General features: G+C 35.0%; 1 protein-coding gene across 1 annotated transcript in view; it reads left to right on the top strand.

Annotated features, from left to right (window-relative positions):
- The first annotated feature begins 1,408 nt into the window (after window positions 1–1,408).
- Window positions 1,409–17,532, top strand: part of LOC123552272 (xaa-Pro aminopeptidase 1-like) — a 30,292-nt gene continuing 14,168 nt past the window's right edge. Inside the window, exons 1-13 of the mRNA XM_045341793.2 lie at window positions 1,409–1,543; window positions 4,455–4,540; window positions 6,082–6,198; window positions 7,496–7,559; window positions 7,780–7,884; window positions 10,058–10,150; window positions 10,475–10,627; window positions 12,327–12,422; window positions 12,862–12,943; window positions 13,266–13,398; window positions 13,954–14,070; window positions 15,058–15,144; window positions 15,862–15,974. Of these exons, the coding sequence (XP_045197728.2) occupies window positions 1,498–1,543; window positions 4,455–4,540; window positions 6,082–6,198; window positions 7,496–7,559; window positions 7,780–7,884; window positions 10,058–10,150; window positions 10,475–10,627; window positions 12,327–12,422; window positions 12,862–12,943; window positions 13,266–13,398; window positions 13,954–14,070; window positions 15,058–15,144; window positions 15,862–15,974 (1,292 nt within the window). The 5' untranslated portion in view covers window positions 1,409–1,497. The remainder of the gene's footprint in view (window positions 1,544–4,454; window positions 4,541–6,081; window positions 6,199–7,495; window positions 7,560–7,779; window positions 7,885–10,057; window positions 10,151–10,474; window positions 10,628–12,326; window positions 12,423–12,861; window positions 12,944–13,265; window positions 13,399–13,953; window positions 14,071–15,057; window positions 15,145–15,861; window positions 15,975–17,532) is intronic.

Here is a 17,532-nt window from a genome sequence, read left to right as displayed (position 1 = left end):
GATGAAGTGGGTTGGTATTTCCACCACCTCCCACCCACCAATCATCAGTGTATTTATCAACATACCTGAATGATAGACTGTGAAGGGGAAAAATAGGTGACTCTTTCCCCCACTAGTATGTATGTATCTACATACCTGAAAAATAGATGGTGAAGGGAGAAGAAACTGACTAGTTGGTTCTTTAGACCCCCACCCTCTCTCACACCTCAAATATGTAGATTCTATGCCAATGAAATAAATGGATAATGAATCAACAAGAATACTGTTATTCTATATATTAAAATAAATACCAGAAAATAAAAAGTGTCTAGACAGCATGAAATTTGGTAGCAGATGGATATGATAATCGAGCAATTAAATTGTTATGGCACAAGTAGGCCTACATGTTAGGCAGTGAAAAAATTATCAGTGGCGAGAGGTGTACCTTTTATTTCTGTGCAAAAACAAAGCGGAAAAAACTAACCATGCAGAATTTTTTCACCAGGGGAAGAATAAATCACCAGTTTTTCAAAGGCTCGGAGGGAAACAAATATTCGGGAGTGGAAGTGGAAGAGGAGGAGGAGGAGGAGGAGGAGAGAGAAAGAGAGTGAGAGAGAGAAACAAATGGCTAGATTTTATCTTTCCCTTGTTAGGAACAAAAACCAGGAGAGAAAAAAAAACTAATCAGTAGGAAAAAAAAACAGGAGAAAACTTGGCTGTTACACTGGTGTACGTACGCATGATGTGATCGAAAAACCGTATGCACGTATACCGGTAGAGCAACGGAGGAACTGAACCGTGTGAACACCGTACAACAAAATATCTACCTCTTACAAAATGCGTCAGGTGATAAATATTTGATGACCTATAATTCCCGGAAGTATCCTGATATAACCTCATGAAACCCTTTGCGTCGAGTTCTTCTCCGGCTGCCTTCTTATTTTGTTGTAAAACGATGACATATTGAATTGACTATTGATTATAATACTTTCATTTATTTCTTAGATTAGATAAGTGTGTGATGTGATACATTTGGGTTTGAGCTAACTTTGGACAAATGTCATATAGCCTTAACTTGTTATTCTTGTAGGTTCCGTTCAGTTCGTGGGATAATACTAAGCGATGCGCCTTACTTTCCCCACTGCTAAGAATGAAGTTAATTAACTCGTCATCTCGCCAGTGTCTTCTTTCTAAGCTTATATTAGGGAGTTTAGCTATTTTACGCAGCCATTAAAGCCACCATATGGATGTTCTCATATTTACATATTTTTCTTTCTGCCGTTTGACAAAATTACAGTCACATCAAACTCTTTGTGTTTGTCATTTATCTTTGCTAGTAAAAATAATAAAAGAAAATTTATACAAATATTATGCAAAGTGCTAACGATTGACATAATAAAACATATCCTTGAATATAATAATTGTCCTGTTTATGATGACGTCACAAATGAAACAAAAATACCCAACTCTGCATTGTGATTCAGTCTCTAATTGCCAGGTGATGTGAACATAATCAAAATGAGGAATATATGGAATTTATTTGTATTATTCTTCATTGTAAAAAGTGAGCATTAACTTTTTTCTACCGATTGTCGATAACAAAAGCCGCAGGTGAATAAGTACTTCTCTTATTTTGTGAAACATTACGTCTTTAAGTGATAAAATTCCGCATAAGCCGGCGCCAGGGGCGTGGGAGGTGTTGCACCTCTCATGAACAGATTCAGTCACTACGAATCTGCTATTATGTTGCTTGGTCGGGTTATATGCTTACAAAGAACCTTCTTACAGATTTTACTAAATGGATAACACAACTATGATATTTATATTTTTGTTTGTTTGAAAATAGTATCTACCAATATACACGTGCCGGATCACTTTAATTTATGAAATGTGCCAAAATGGCGGGCTTAGTGTGTAAGTTAAAGTGCTCGTGGAAGGGTTGTAACACACGCCATGATTCTTCTTCTTGTGTCAGTAACTGATATTTTCTTGAAGAACATTGTTAGTGTAAAATAAAAAAGAAAAGACAATGAGGGTCATCTTTGAGGCAAGAAAATAGTTTCAGTCAAACATACACTTTGTAAAATCAGCACACAAACGTGACCCCAATTTGTAGTGGTGGTGTATGGTAGTAGCTTCCACGACAACATTTTTTATTGAACGTTTAGTACAACACCACTGAACAATTAACATATACATCGTTTTTACTGTACCTACACGTACACATGTCGAAAAGTGATAATTTGTAAATATAATCATGCAGTGATGCTTTTTCTGTTATATCATATGTACGGTGTCGCCATATTTGTATAATATGTTTAATTATTCTTCATGGGTCTCTAACATTCTTGAAGAAAAGAGGTAAACTTGTCAAACTTTATTGCAATTATTTAATGATGAAAATGCTACCAAAATATCAGGCATAAAACTGTCATGTTATTTCAGTAAGATATTGCAATGAAGTTAAGGTCTAAATAACGCACTGCAAAAAAATGCAAATTGAAACTGTTTGAATTCGCCATTATGCGACTATCAATTATTTTAAGCGTTTGTATACATGAAACTGCGGAAGGATATTACTCTGCCGGGAAATCAGAAGTTCTGTTGCATTTTCACATTTGCACGATCGTATATAAACACTTAATAAGGTGTAAAACAAAATAATTGTGAGACAATTGCATTTTAATTTTGGATTTGCATAAAAGTTTCATGCATTATGCAGTTGATCAGTACACTAAAACTGCATGTAATGTGTATTCTCGCATATTAGAGGCAGATTAAAATGTTAATAAATAATTTTAAAGGGAGACTCATATATTTTTGCAAGGAACAGATTCATGACTCATTTATCATATTTTGCTTATCTAATTAAAGGAAAGCGAAAGAGATCGATTTATCAAGTTAAATCTTTGTGGTAGTCGCCATATGATTATATATAAGGTAACGAAACAGACTGACCATCAAACTCTTAATTATACCACATTGTCTGTGGTAAAAATGAGTAACATCACTAACATCAAAACGAAAAGTGTATTGTGGCATTCTATAGCCATTCTTACTTGTCATCCTAGCTTGGCGTCGGTAGGTCAGCTTAGCAAAAGCATGAATGTTGCGAACTCAAACCGTCTAATTAAGAAACCCTGTACATGTAAAAGATGTTTCTGTTTTAGCTAAAAATCCGTAAACACGAGATATGTCGTCTTTCCTGTAAAATGTTGATTTTTAATTTTTCATCTATACCAATAAATCCAAAACAGCCGAAAATTCTATTGACATATGTATTACATGTCCTTTGTTTGTAAGAAATACCACAGTGTTGTTATGAGCAAGGTCTAACTAGAAAGGAAAGCCAGCAATACACTTTAAACAATAAATGATATTTTAAATGGGATATTAAAGTAGAATACCCATAGCAAAATCCAAAATTATGTTATATATATTTAAACATTGACTACAAATTTTACTGATCCTGGTTTTGCAGAGAAACACTACAAAATTAGTTGAAATATAACAAAATCTAAAAGAAGATATAATTCTTATAGATTTACTTTTATAAATTCCAATTTTCTGGTAACCTGACCTTTACCAAAGATAGCGGTTCCGGGGAATGTTTCGTTCTATACAAAATTCAGTTATTCTGGAACATACTAGTAAAATGTTCAAGACGTTTATTTTCAATGCAATGAAATTATTTATTCAAAATTGTGTCGATGGGACTTAACAACAAACAATCATATATACATAGAGAGAGATATAGTATTTATTTCAATGATTTGAACAAGGTGACTATAAAAACATTTCGCTAAATTCGCTGCATTTCATAACGGTCATTTTTAAGAAATTTTACGTGCATATCTAGCAGCGAAAAACAGTACAATTTTTAAATATTTTTCTCTGCATTTTTACATACATTTTCATAAAAAATATTCATGAACACCTTTCTTTGACAGGATATATGAAAATTACGAGAGAATATATTATATTCTAAAACACAGCAACAATCAAAATATAAGATATTCTGTTTGCTTTTCTCTAGTTGTCGCATTTTTTGTAGGAACCCGCCTGCTATATCCGCCACAGTTGGGCTTACTTTGCGATGCATGGCTCTGAGTTGGCTGTTCTCTATGCTTCTGTGCAATCTACCCATAGCATTTAATTTTGTACAATAACTAAAACTATACACTTCAGAAATCAAACGTACAGACGGCCATTAGTGCCCATGCCGCCCCATATCAAAAGGGAAACTTGATTTCCTCACTCATACCCTCGCTCAAACTCCAACACAGTGTTACTTCTCCTTATCAGTACAGTAGAGACAATATTCCTGCGCGGAGGTTGAGCCTCGATGTGAAAGATACTAACAGTAGTGAGGTATCGTGAGTGCGTAATACACGTAGGAATTGTATCACGATCGCCTTGAAATAAATATTTTTCCAAGGAATATGTCACATGTTCTGTTGTTTTTAACTTTGCAGCTACAAGCAGTGTATATGGCGCGCAAACTAGACATAAACGGCAGGCGGCGGGCCTAACACCAGGGAACTGGGATAGTTGCAAACCGGTATTGTTGTATTTTTTGTTAGTAAGGTAGATCAAAATGCAAAATAGAACATTATTAAATGATTAATGCCTTCATATTTCAATATATCCAAACTCTTATGCAAACTATAAAATATTCCAAAGACAGTGATGAAAAGTGTTGTAAGTGCTAAAATGAAAGACCTGCATTAAACTGCGCTTAATCATAGGAAAATGTACCGTTGAAATAGGGGAACCTCATCATAAAGATGAAAACAGAGCGTGTTTTTCTATATAAAACATTAGATATTTAAGCTCACGGTATGTTCACTTAACCATCTTTGTCCATTCATACAATACTAAAACTGCAATAAAAACTGACCGGTTTAAACCAAAATTTTGACGTTAATTTGTTTCTTCTTTATATGTTTTCTGCTTTCTTGTAGAATGTAGGTGTTTAAATAGAATAGGTGTCAAAGATTGAAATGAAACGATATATGTATATAACGGTTATTTTGTACCATTGCCTTAGTTTGTTTACGTATGTATTTGTATTACATTTTGTTTATGTATATATGTAATAAACTTAGACATCTTTATAAATGAAAGTCTTTGTGAGGAATAGTTCTCTTGCGATACTTGGGCAAAGAAAGGGTTTAATTTTATTCAGATTTGATAGGTCTTATGTCAAGCCTCGTCTGCATACGTGTGTTTCATTCTTTGTTCAATGAGACGTAATACGGTCCATAAAACATTTTATTACAATTATATTTCACATTAAATATAACAACACATATCTATATAAGACATTATTTATGACACTATGATTAAATGCATACCAGTGGATTTATACATAATAATAATTGTTTTATAAAATAGTTCACCGCTTGCTGAGATGATTTTTGCTAATCTTTCTTTCTGATTAAAAACTTTTCTTGACGAAATATTTAACGAGAAACCTTTCAAAGGTTTAATACCTTAGATAGAGCATTCATTTGATTACCATACTATTATTTATCTAGAAATTTGAACATGTGCGATAACACCACCAGAGTGGCCATTCAACGGTAATGCATTTCGTCATCTTAATTCCAGAAGCGTATAATTTCATTTTTTTTTTCGTTTTGAGATAAAACGCGTTTGAAGATCTGACTGGAACATAAAATGTGTGAGTTAGACGTTTCTGGTACAGCGATTTACCCTCTTCATGTTAGAGCTACACGCATATAAATGTAGTGCATGTTGTAGAGCGTTTGGAGATGAATCCAACGATACCAAACACACCATTTTGTCAAAAATGAACTTATATGCTTCTGGAATTAAGGTGACGATTTAATAATGGACTACATAGGCCCTATGTGGAATATATTTGAATAAACTCTTAAACTCTAACTCTGTATGGAAACAGCACCCATAACTCGTTTTGTGATATTGTGGTAATCATTTGTATTGAACTTGGCTAACTTTATTAACAAGCCTTCCTTTTTTGCAAATACGACTGTTTTAATTAATCAATTGTCATTATCGAAATATGTCATACATTCTTGCTGGAAACTTTTACTAATGGTTACTCGTCTTTTATAGGGAGCACCGGCCCCTCCCACCCGAGTAAATACAACCGACAGAGTCATTCAGCTGAGGACTTACTTCACAACCCTTGGTATCCAGGCCTATCTCGTTCCTAGTGCAGATGCTCATCAGGTGATGCCTATATAATATTCAGTCATAGATTTTAACTCTATCCGAATGGCACATATAGTACATTTCAACTCTTTTGCAACAAGATAGTATGACAATAGCGTAGAACACAGAGGTTGCAGAATGACTCAAACTAGCTTCAGATAGAATATTTCACTGGTAAAGCATGTACTTTTAAAGATAACTTCATTCTTTGTTTTGTCCATCGGCGGATACTAGTAACAGTTACATTCCCAAAAAACCCGTTCCGAAAACCAGGTGCGTTGCCAATATTTGTTTTTAAACAATTTAATTGTATAGCGGACTCTACCTATCAAAGAAGCATGGCATGTTAGGTATCCAGCCCTTTGATAGATTGACGCCACGTGTTATCGTGTCTGACGGCGCAGACGGACTACTCCTGACACACAGTTCTAAAAGCCCACTGAGACTGAATGTCTTTGTATTTTATGACAGCGTTAATAATCTTGTTGCTCTGCATTCTCAAAAGTCTTTAACTGCATGTACATTTACTTATTTATGTTTGTTAACATTTGCTATTCTGTGGCTGTGTTAAGTATGGTGGTAATTCACTGCATCAGTATCCTCGGGGAAAGGACACGAAGACACGACAGTCCAACAGTTTCTCGTCCATTCTTGTTCTTGTGTATCCATGTCCTCGCCCTGAAAACACGGAAAGGCAGAAAACGGCCATTATAGGAACTCGTCCCTTCTTGTTCCCGTGTATCCGTGTCCTTGCCCTGAAGACATCGGCCATTAGGAATACACACGGCAGGGCAAGTTTCATTTTCACTGAACTTCAACATTTCAAAACGAAAAACCAGCATTGTTTTAGGTGGTATCATGGCATGTCAAACGTTGCCAAGTTATGCATACATATTGTCATTATTATTGTTTGTTTCAGTGTAAATCAGTTTTGTTCTCTGTATTTTAAACGGTGTTATTATTATTATTTGTTGCAGAATACGTTCGTGATAAACAACAAAGAATAAAATTAACGTTTTCATCGTCGCGTTACGCGACATGTAGTAGTTAATATTGCAACAGTGTCAGAGTTATTGTATTATCAACATTAACGTTGTGTTTATAGTTTATTTTTTAAGCTTGAACTTTTCGGCTTGGGTGGTACCAGTACCTCTGCTTGAATAGCTTTTGGTATTTCTAGATCACCCCCATGGATGTGGTGCCTGCTTTTTAATTTTATCTTGGCAGTTTCTGTGACATACAGGCTCAGTAATCTCAGAACCCCTTTTTCAAACTCCAACCGCCCTAAGAAGGCTTTTTGATTTTATTTTTACAGAGCGAGTATCCTTCACAGTACGACAAAAGACGAGGCTTCATTTCCGGTTTCAAGGGATCAGCAGGTATGAATGAGTTATAATGTAAGCATTCTAGTCTGAAATTTTATATTTTGTTTAGGGTTTCTTCGTGAGCATAGTGGTTTCTATTCTCCGTTATCAACAAACTGGTATGAGCTCTAAGTTTTCTGTAAAAGAGTACTTTTATTTATAAGATATGTTTAGACTTATGTATTTCTATGTTTTCAATCAAACATGAATATTTAATGACTTTATTTTTATATAGGATTTGCAGTGATAACAATTAACAAGCAGGCGTTATGGACAGACGGAAGATATTTCTTGGAAGCTGAAGATACTTTAGACTGTAACTGGATTCTCATGCGTCATGGTCAGAGTTTTACACAAATGTCACGACCGCATCTCTCCTTCAGTTTTGAAATATTACCATCAGTCCGTGCACACACACACATACACACACACACAGACACAGACGGATGCACACACCCCTCTCTTGCCACTTGAAGTCAAAGACATGTAGAGAATCTGAAAACATTTGTTCAAGTAATTCATGAGAAGCATGCTTACAGGCAAAATGTCACAAAATTTCTATGTTAAAATGGGCATTATTTTGACATATAATAGGTAGAGTTATTTTACTTGCCACATGAGGTCATCTCATAATAGTCATGTGTGAAATTTGAAAGCATTTGGCAGAGTAGGTTTTGATAAACTTGCTTACATGCAAAACTTTAACCAGAATTTCTAAGTTATAAAGGGGCATAAATTGACAATAGAAAAGCTAGAATTATGTTACTTGTTTCGTGAGGTCATCTCATAATGCCGAAGACATGTATGAAGTTTGAAAGATTTGGCTGAACAGTTTTTGTGATAACTGCTTACATGCAAAACTTTAACCAAACTTTCTAAGTTAAAAATGGGCATTATGTTGACAAAATAAAAGCTAGAGTTATTTAACTTGGCATTAAAGCTCATTTAATGATGCCATGTGTGAGTTTGTAAGCATTTGGCCAAGTTGTTTAGAAACCTGCTTACATGCAAAACTTTTATGATGCGGATGCCGACACCGACACCGACGCCGAAACCGACGAAATGTTGATTACAAAAGCTCTACTGTTTGAAAAAAATCAAATAGTCGAGCTAAAAAATTTATTTGTCACTCTGCAGGAGGTCATATCTTATTACATTACATCTGTAAAAATCGAATTTCAAATTACAGGTATTCAATAAAGGGAAGTAATTTATGATATTGAAATTTCGAGGACTGAAGAAGTCTCCAAAATGAGCTTTTAACTTAGTTGTTAATAGTTAAACAAGAGTAAGTAACAAAATAAATAGAGAAATATGTTATAGGGTCAATCGAACTTACTGTTTGTATATAGTAAGTTATACGTACAGTTGGCATAACAAGTGCTCAGCGTTACATCTAGAGGTCCAAAATATAGATATTTATAGCATATTGCAATATTTTCAAATATGTCGTTCCTACTACTAACTACCATTTAAACATTCTATGTTTTTAAAAGTTAAAGCAGTAGATGTGAAAGGGAGTCAAGCAGTGTTGCTCAGTAAAAACTAGTAAATGCTAATAGTTTTTTGTTTCAGTGTAAATTAAGGAAATTTCTCTTTGAAAACGACACTCTATTGTTTTGATGAATATGGTCTTAATGCCGTTTTAAGCTCGACTGTTTTTTATTCAAATAGTAGAGTTTTTGTCCTCACACTTGCGTCGGCACCGGCGTCCGCATCACACAAGTATTGCAAATAAGCAGGTTTCTCAACAACTACTAAGCTAAATGCTTTCAAACTTCGGCATCATATGATAACTTGATACGGCAAGTCATATACCCCTAGCTTTTTTGTCAAAATAATGTCCCTTTTTAACTTAGAATTTCAGGTTAAAGTTTTGCATGTAAGAAGGTTTCTCAGACACTAATTGGCCAAATGTTTTCAAACTTTACACATGTCTTTATTTTAATGGACGATGTGATGTAGATTCTGAATATTGTTATATCTTCAGATATATTTAATATGTTAATAAAAACAAAGCTGGTTATATTCAATTGCAACATATTCAGGGTACAGCTTTTACTTTTTGCAGTTACACTTATCATAAATCGGACACTTTCCGAGATTCTCTACGAAGTCACATAAATTTCATGACACGACTCAAAATTTATGTGACAGTTTGTACAAGAAGTAATATTACTACATAGTTCTTTATTGTTCATTACATTTGTCATGCGACAATAACTGATTTTCTCTCGAGCGTGAAGAGTGCAATGCAGTAAAAGAGGCGTCCTACCTTGTTTGAATGCTTGGAGAAAGAATGAAGTGAATGGGATGTTTTTTGTTTTTTGTTTTGTTTGTGTGTGTGTGTGGGGGGGGGGGGGGGGGAAGAGGGGGGGGGGGCACTTTTCTATGTATGTAGGTAATGAATGTTTTTTTTTTATTTCGTACCCTACTATAATGGTATCTATCCTACTAGTGCTATCAAGCATCAGTGATATCACCTTTATACATAATTGATCTCCAAATTTCAGGAGAACCGGGCGTTCCTACCATGACTGAATGGTTGAAGAAAGAATTAAGTAGAGGAAATTTCCTTGGTGTGAGCCCTTTTCTAGTGGGCAGCTGTAAGTACAGAAAACAAATAGATTTTGTGTCGTACCCTCCAATAGTTGTTTCAAGCATGAAATTGAATGTCATCCGTTTTGAACAGAGATTGTTCAAATGTTTGATATATATAAGACTTTGTACTATACTGATAGTCATGGAATGATTGTTTAAATTGTATCTAATTCAGTTTAATAAATGCAATTGATTTAGGCATGGATTTTAAGTCTACTTACTTATTTTGAGAGATACAATGTGCGCTTCTGAACATACATGGTACGTAAATAAAATAGCATCATTAGAAGTTTATATAGCTTTTAATGTAACTACATGTATATCCTAAGCTGACTGGAAAAAATACGAGGAGGAACTTTTAGCGTCTGGTATACACATGCGTCCGGTACAAGAAGAACTTATTGACAGATTCTGGAACTCTACACTGGGGCGCCCAGAAATACCTAATACCCCAATTAAAGTGTTGCCGCTACAGTTTGCTGGTAAGAAATAATAATTATGATATACTTTAATAAATGCACCTCACAAACTGGTAAATGTGCAAAGCAAATAGATAGATCTACATATATAGAGTTAATGAATGTTCATTACTAACTTGTACTTACAAACATCTAGAACGAAGTGTTATATCTGCATAACGTGCAAGAAGCTGGGAAATGCACATCATCATCTGAAACAATAACAAATGTATACCACAAACTGGAAAATGTATATACATAACAAATAGAAAAACGCACAAAGTAGCAGCTGCTGAGCTGGGTCTTCTACACAAAGCAACATACCAAGAACAGGCCCATACGAGGGGTGTTCCAAAAGTAATGTCACTTGCATCGGTTCTCCTATACTGCAAATGTTCTGATTATTAACTTGCTCTGCCCTTCAAAATACTCTCCGTCAGCCTGAATACACCTTTTGAGCCGGTCAATCCTCTTTTGGAAGCATTGTTCATACTCTTCTATGGGAACACCCATCAGATACTGATAAACAGCAGATCCAAGGGCATTTCTCGATTTGTATCTCTTTCCAGACAGATGATATTTAAGTTTGGGAAACAGAAAATAGTAACAGGGGGGCCAGGTCTGACGAAAACGGAGTGTGTGGAAGGACGGTAACCTCTGACTCCAAAAACTCGGTCAGAATGCGTGCCTTGTTAGCGGGTGCATTATCATGCAAAAGTCGGAGGTACTTAAGTCCTGTTTTGGGGCGGCGACTTTTGTAGTAGTTCTTCAATTTTCTTAGAACAACTTTTTTTATAGAATTTTCCTAGACCGTACTGCCGTTTGGTACCGGAATTTGAATGATTAGACCCTTATGAGTGAAAAAATACATACAAAACCTTCTTCACCGTTCGTATTCGTTTGGCAATACTTGGGCGTCTCGCATTTTTGGTTCAAAATAATAAACACAGGTTCCATTAACAGTAACTATATTATCAAAAACCTTTTTGCTGTATTTTAGGTACATGTTCAGAAGTTTTTTTGCCATTGTTACACGGGTCCTCTTTTGTTCATCTGTTAACAAATGGGCTATCCATCTTTTTTTTCTAAGTTTTAGGTGTTTCTTCAAAATTCCATGAACTCGTGCTAACGACAAGTTTGTCAGTCGGGCCAATTGCCTTACGGTGAATCGGGCATACTTTTTTAGCAAACTGAGGATTGTTTCGATGTTACCTTTCGACGTAGTTGTTGCAGGACGATCTGTGCGAGCAGCATCTTTGAGTTGCTGCTGTCCGGTCCTAAATTTAGCTACCCACCTACAAATAGTCCTACGAGACATTTGACCTTCCCCATAAATGTCGCACACCTCGCGGTGAATATCTACAAGTTTCATGCCGAGTAACGACCTACCTTTTATGTAGGCCCTAATTTCAAGCACATTTTCAGCTCTTTTCCCAGTCATTTTGTGTAAAGTGTAATGAATACGCTATAAAGCAATGTACACTGTACCAAAGTCAGTGAACGTGTGAGCGCGATATTTACCTATGTTACGATTCAGTGATCGTTCTATCGACACGAGGTGGTTTTGTGTACACCTGACACGATTTCCGCGAAATAAAACACAAATGACATTATTTTTGGAACACCCCTCGTATTTCATTTTGAAATGAGCTACAAACCAGACACTGTGGAGAGGTTCATTAAAGGATACGCACACAATTTTGATAATTCTGTTATATTTCAGGACGCACTTGGCAAGATAAGGTGAGTGACATGCGTACTGCAATGGAGGCGAAAAGAGTTGACATGTTAGTTGTCACCGCTTTAGATGAAACAGCGTGTAAGTTAAGGACATACTTCACAAACGTTCATAAGTTTTATCATAACAAATTCTCTTTTAAATTTATAAATGATAATATTTCTGGAACAAATCATACATCGGAATGTATGATTGCTCTGATAAACAGACCCAGATGTTTTGTTATCTTCAAAGAGTATTTTTTAAATGAAAGTCCAAGTTGTGTCGGACAAGCATGTTGAAATGGGTTCTAGTTACGCAAAGTATAAATTAACAATCACAGCATGAATCAGTTTCGAAGGTACATGTGCAGCTATCTTAAAAGGATCAATTCAGACGTAAGGATATATATTTTCCTTTTATCTTTTGTTTTGGGAATATGACGGTGATTGTACGAAATAGTTATGTGTCACAAACAACGTACAGAATTTTGATGTACGTTTTAACGTAACTAATGTGTAATAACTTTTTATTTTTTCAGGGTTGTTTAATTTGAGAGCGACCGATATAGATTATAATCCTTTCTTTATATCCTACGCTATTGTGGAAAAGGTCAGGGTAACGTGAGTAAACAAACTTGAAAATATTATTTTTGTTTACTCATCAATGATACGAACTCCTAGTACGTGTTCCTCAAATTATGTTCAATTGTTTTATTATGCTTCTAGATAGATAATACTAAACAGATTGAGCACGTGTGTCCGAAATAATGCTCACAGTCTGAAAGACATGTGGCTTGAAAGTACAAAACAAATCAAGAATGCGAAATTACAGTTAAAGAACTTCTTGTCCGATATAAACATCTTAGATATAGTATATAGTTGTATCATTGAAAACTTTGAAGATTTTTTCTTCTTACCAACAATGTATCTTATCGTTGTGTAGGCTGTTTCTATTGAACCATTTAACAAAGATTACTGCAAACCCAACTGACAAAGCGTCGACCGTAACAGTAGCTGAACATCTGAATACAAACAATGATGGAACTTGTGCTAACAAAACAGGAGCTTGTGTCGAGGTACTTGACTCTAAACGGTCATTTCGTTTTCGTTAGTTCGCTTTGAAAAAAGTCACTGGAGCTGTTGCCATAATCTCGGCGTCGGCGTTGTGTGTAGACACCTTGGTAACGATTCTCTGCAAGCTCATCTCAGTTAATACTTTTCACAACTAGTGTTTTATAGTTAAGGTATTAGTTAATACTTTTCACAACTAATGTTTTATAGTGAAGATAATATGGTTTTGTTTTTATCAAAATGTCACTATAGAACAGGTTTTGTAATGCAGGACAGGTAGGATTAGTAAAGGTGCAATTATATTGATATAGATTCTGTCAAACATTCTGCTTGTATTTCACAAGTAAATACGAACAGGTAGAAAAAATGCCGTATTGTATCTTTTGTATCGTAATTTGCCGAACTACTTTCATTCAATATGCACGACCCGACACAGTTCTATAAATAGTGCACACAAAAACTACACTCGGTTCTATTTGACTTGAGCATGCAGTCGTTTTACTATTTCCGAGAATAATCGTATTTATTGTGTTATTCCCCGATATAATTTTCTATTTTAGGTAAAAGCGTATAACCCTGACGATGTTATCAATACTGTCAAGTCCCGGTCACAGACTATCAATAAAATTTGGCTGGGCTACTCCTGTAACTATGCAATATATTCTGCAGTTAATGAGGTAGGTGTTAGTTTATAAATAGCTTATTTTAACGGGTTTCCTAACATACTTAGTCACTATACAAGAAAAACTTTCCTCAAACTCACGTCTTCATTATTATTGACATAAGGGATAATGTTTGACATTCATGCATCATGGAATGTTGGCCTGACCTATTCCAAGTAATTTCCCATATATAGTTGGGATAAATCAAAGTATTAAAAAAGGTTTAATAGAATTTCCTGTCTCCTTACACAGTCAAAAAATCTACATAACGACGGATCGTAAGTGAAAAACAGTACTTTGAGAAAACTGAAAAAAAAAAACAATATATATTTTTAAATACTTTTAAATACTGAAGGTACTATCTGTCATATATTTACCGAGCTAATGATAATGAAGAAATAGTGTATATGCTTTTTTGTAGTCTACAATAATGAAAGGTCGTATCTGTTACTTACGACCTATTTACTAAATAATTTTGTATCCAGTCACATGATATGCGATCTTTAAAGGTTGTAAGAGGTTGATACGACATTTTTCTTCAGTACATATTTTTAAAACCCACCGAAAACTTGGTCTTAAGTAACAGATACGACATATATATATATTGTTAACAAAACGTTATTTTTAGCTCAATATATAGCCACAAAGTTGTTATGGACCCTTCAAGGCAGTTTCCGAATATGTATAGTTCATAAAAGATCGTAAGTAACAGTTACGACCTTATATTTCTAGGACGTCGATAAATGTCCAGCAAACGTTTACATCAAAACCAAAAATAAAACAAGAAGTTCACCGTCGAAGGTATCTTTTACTACAGGTAGAATATACGGCGCATGTCTTTCGTCGTCCACAAGTTGACCTGTAAATGTCTTTTCTGAAACCTCCCCTTAAAACTTCATAGTACTTGATCCGTCTTACGTTTGTTAAAATTGTTTTATTATTAATATCACCCATAGCTAAAATTGATTTTAAACGACTTCTTCTGATGGGTACCTATTTCAGAGCAAAATTCACCAAGCCAATACTCCTATAGCCATCGCGAAGGTCCGAAAGAACCCAGTAGAAGTTGCAGGAATGAAGAATTCTCATGTAAGATCCAATACTATTTATTTACTAGCATGTTAATATTTCGGATTCTCGCAAGACTATGAGCTGGAAGTGACTATCATTGATTGAAATAAGATACAGTCTCAGAGCCTACTCAGATATTTTAACGATATTTCCAGTTTTCCCTTCAGTTATCAGTTACCAGGAATGTCAAACCCAGAAACACATTTACAATTGTTTCTTTTTTTATATATAAATGTGGTTTCTTACTCGTGCATTTTGATTCTTCCGCAGAGCTATTTTCCCTAGGAGGAAAATCGAGCTGATTTTTTCGCATTGGCAAATAAACTGTTGAATGGTGCTGGAATTCGCAATGATTTTAGAACCCCGCGATCAGCTATCAAATATATTGTAGACATCTTCATTTGTTTTAGCAATAAGAAAATATTACACGTGTACCAGTTCAAGAAAGAATCCAAAAAGCTGTGCGTCGACCAATATTAATTTCCATGAAATATATTTTAAGTGTGTATAAAAGTCTCTGCCATAGTTCCCAATGATAATCATGTGCCATTGAAAATTTTAGTGATCTCACTGATTCAAACTATGAAATTGCGAGAAAATAATCTTAACCTATTAATTAAAGTAACAACAGCGCGAAATAAACTAGGCTGATATACAAACAATTCTAGAAACCTATCGGTCCAGCATCAAGATTATATTATTCAAAATTATCTGTTAAAATCATATTTGAATAAGATACGAGACGCTGCCGCCCTGATATCCTTCCTGGAAAAGTTAGAGAAAGAAGTGAAAGCAGGAAAAGTTTGGACGGAACTGTCTGCAGCAAAAGATCTCGAAAGATACAGGACGTACGTAGTTAATATCATACTCATTTTTAATTACAATGTGACATTGACGTAGTCACACAGATACTTTCAGCCTTGTGCCACTGTAGTAAATATACGTAAAAAAAGGAATCAAGACAGGTGAGTGCTGAGTGCCCTCCCCCCCCCCCCCCCCCCCCCCCCCCCCCACGAAATTCAACTTTGCTTAAAAAAAGTATATCATTTAAGTAACTGTTTATTCAAAAGTTTAGTTTTAGGCTATGACATGGTGCTTAGCAGTTTCGAGAACAGTCCTAGCGATCCGGTTTCGCCGTAAACACACTAGAAGTCACAACCTTTGCCAAATCTTAATAAAACTTGGTTGGAATGTTAGCCTAAATAAAACCTCGCACGAAACTGACACAAGTGTATCAGTAATCGAAATCTAGCTCAATTGGTTAAATAAATTTCTCTCTAGAGACCACAGTTTCAATTCTATCTACATTAGCTTTTCAATATCTACTGAGTAAAATGGGTTCAAAACTAGGTCACAAGATCATATCATAGAAAAACCTTGTTAACTCTCCAGTTGCCACATTTTTATCTGATGTACTTTGAACCTGATCAGAATATTTTTCTTTATGAAATCTAGGCTGAGTTTAAAACTGGATTCAGTGTTGTTATATTTTCTGGTTCGTTGGGATCATGGAGCCCATTCAATATCTATGTAATAGAATTCCACGTAAGCTGGTGCTAGAGGGCGTGACGGGTGTTGCACTTCCCATTACCTCTCATGAACAGACTCAATTAAGTCTGCTATTATTTTGCTTTGTTGCATTCTTTGCTTCCATCTTATACATTTTATCATCCTGGTACTAAAAGCTAGGAAATATTATAGAAAACCGTTGTTAACACTCAATAGGCTGTGCTTTTCTTCTTGAAATACATGAAACTTGGTAAGAAGTTTTCATGAGATCTTTATCAATTCTGAATCATGTTGGCCATCTTCTATCACAAGCTAGTTCGCAGGTTCAGAACTGTGTCATCTGAGGTAAAAGAACTAGGGTACTAGGTCAAATAATTAAACATTGTTAACTCTATAGAGGTCACATTTTATACTTGACTTACATGGCATTTGGACAGAATGTTTGGCTTTACAATATCTACGACATGTTTGAATCTAGGTCATCATAGATCGAAAGGAAAGTTAAGACTCAGAAAAGCCTAATTAACACGCCACATGTCATATTTTATACCACATTTTTACGACATCTAGTGAGACTACCTTTTTATGAAAGCTACGACAATTTCGAAACTAGATCACCTGGAAAAGTATTTTTAAGACCCTTTCAAATCACATTTTGACTGGATTTTTATTACATATTTCATGCCTATCTATAACTTTTATGCGTGGATTGATGTTCAAATAATTTGCATAATAAACATTTATCATATAAGTCAGCAATGTCATGTCACATACAGCACTTACCTCAAAGGTCATGAATAATACTCTCCTTCGTTTCTATAAATAAATGTTTAGATGTGTGGTAACAAAAACTAACTTTATAGTTCAACCATCGTTTTTATCCAATGACAAGCGAGG

Source organism: Mercenaria mercenaria, chromosome 4 (assembly GCF_021730395.1).
Source record: "Mercenaria mercenaria strain notata chromosome 4, MADL_Memer_1, whole genome shotgun sequence".
In the NCBI taxonomy this organism is placed as follows: domain Eukaryota; kingdom Metazoa; phylum Mollusca; class Bivalvia; order Venerida; family Veneridae; genus Mercenaria; species Mercenaria mercenaria.
Note: the sequence above shows the minus strand (reverse complement) of the source record. Positions and strands in the feature narration are given on the sequence as shown.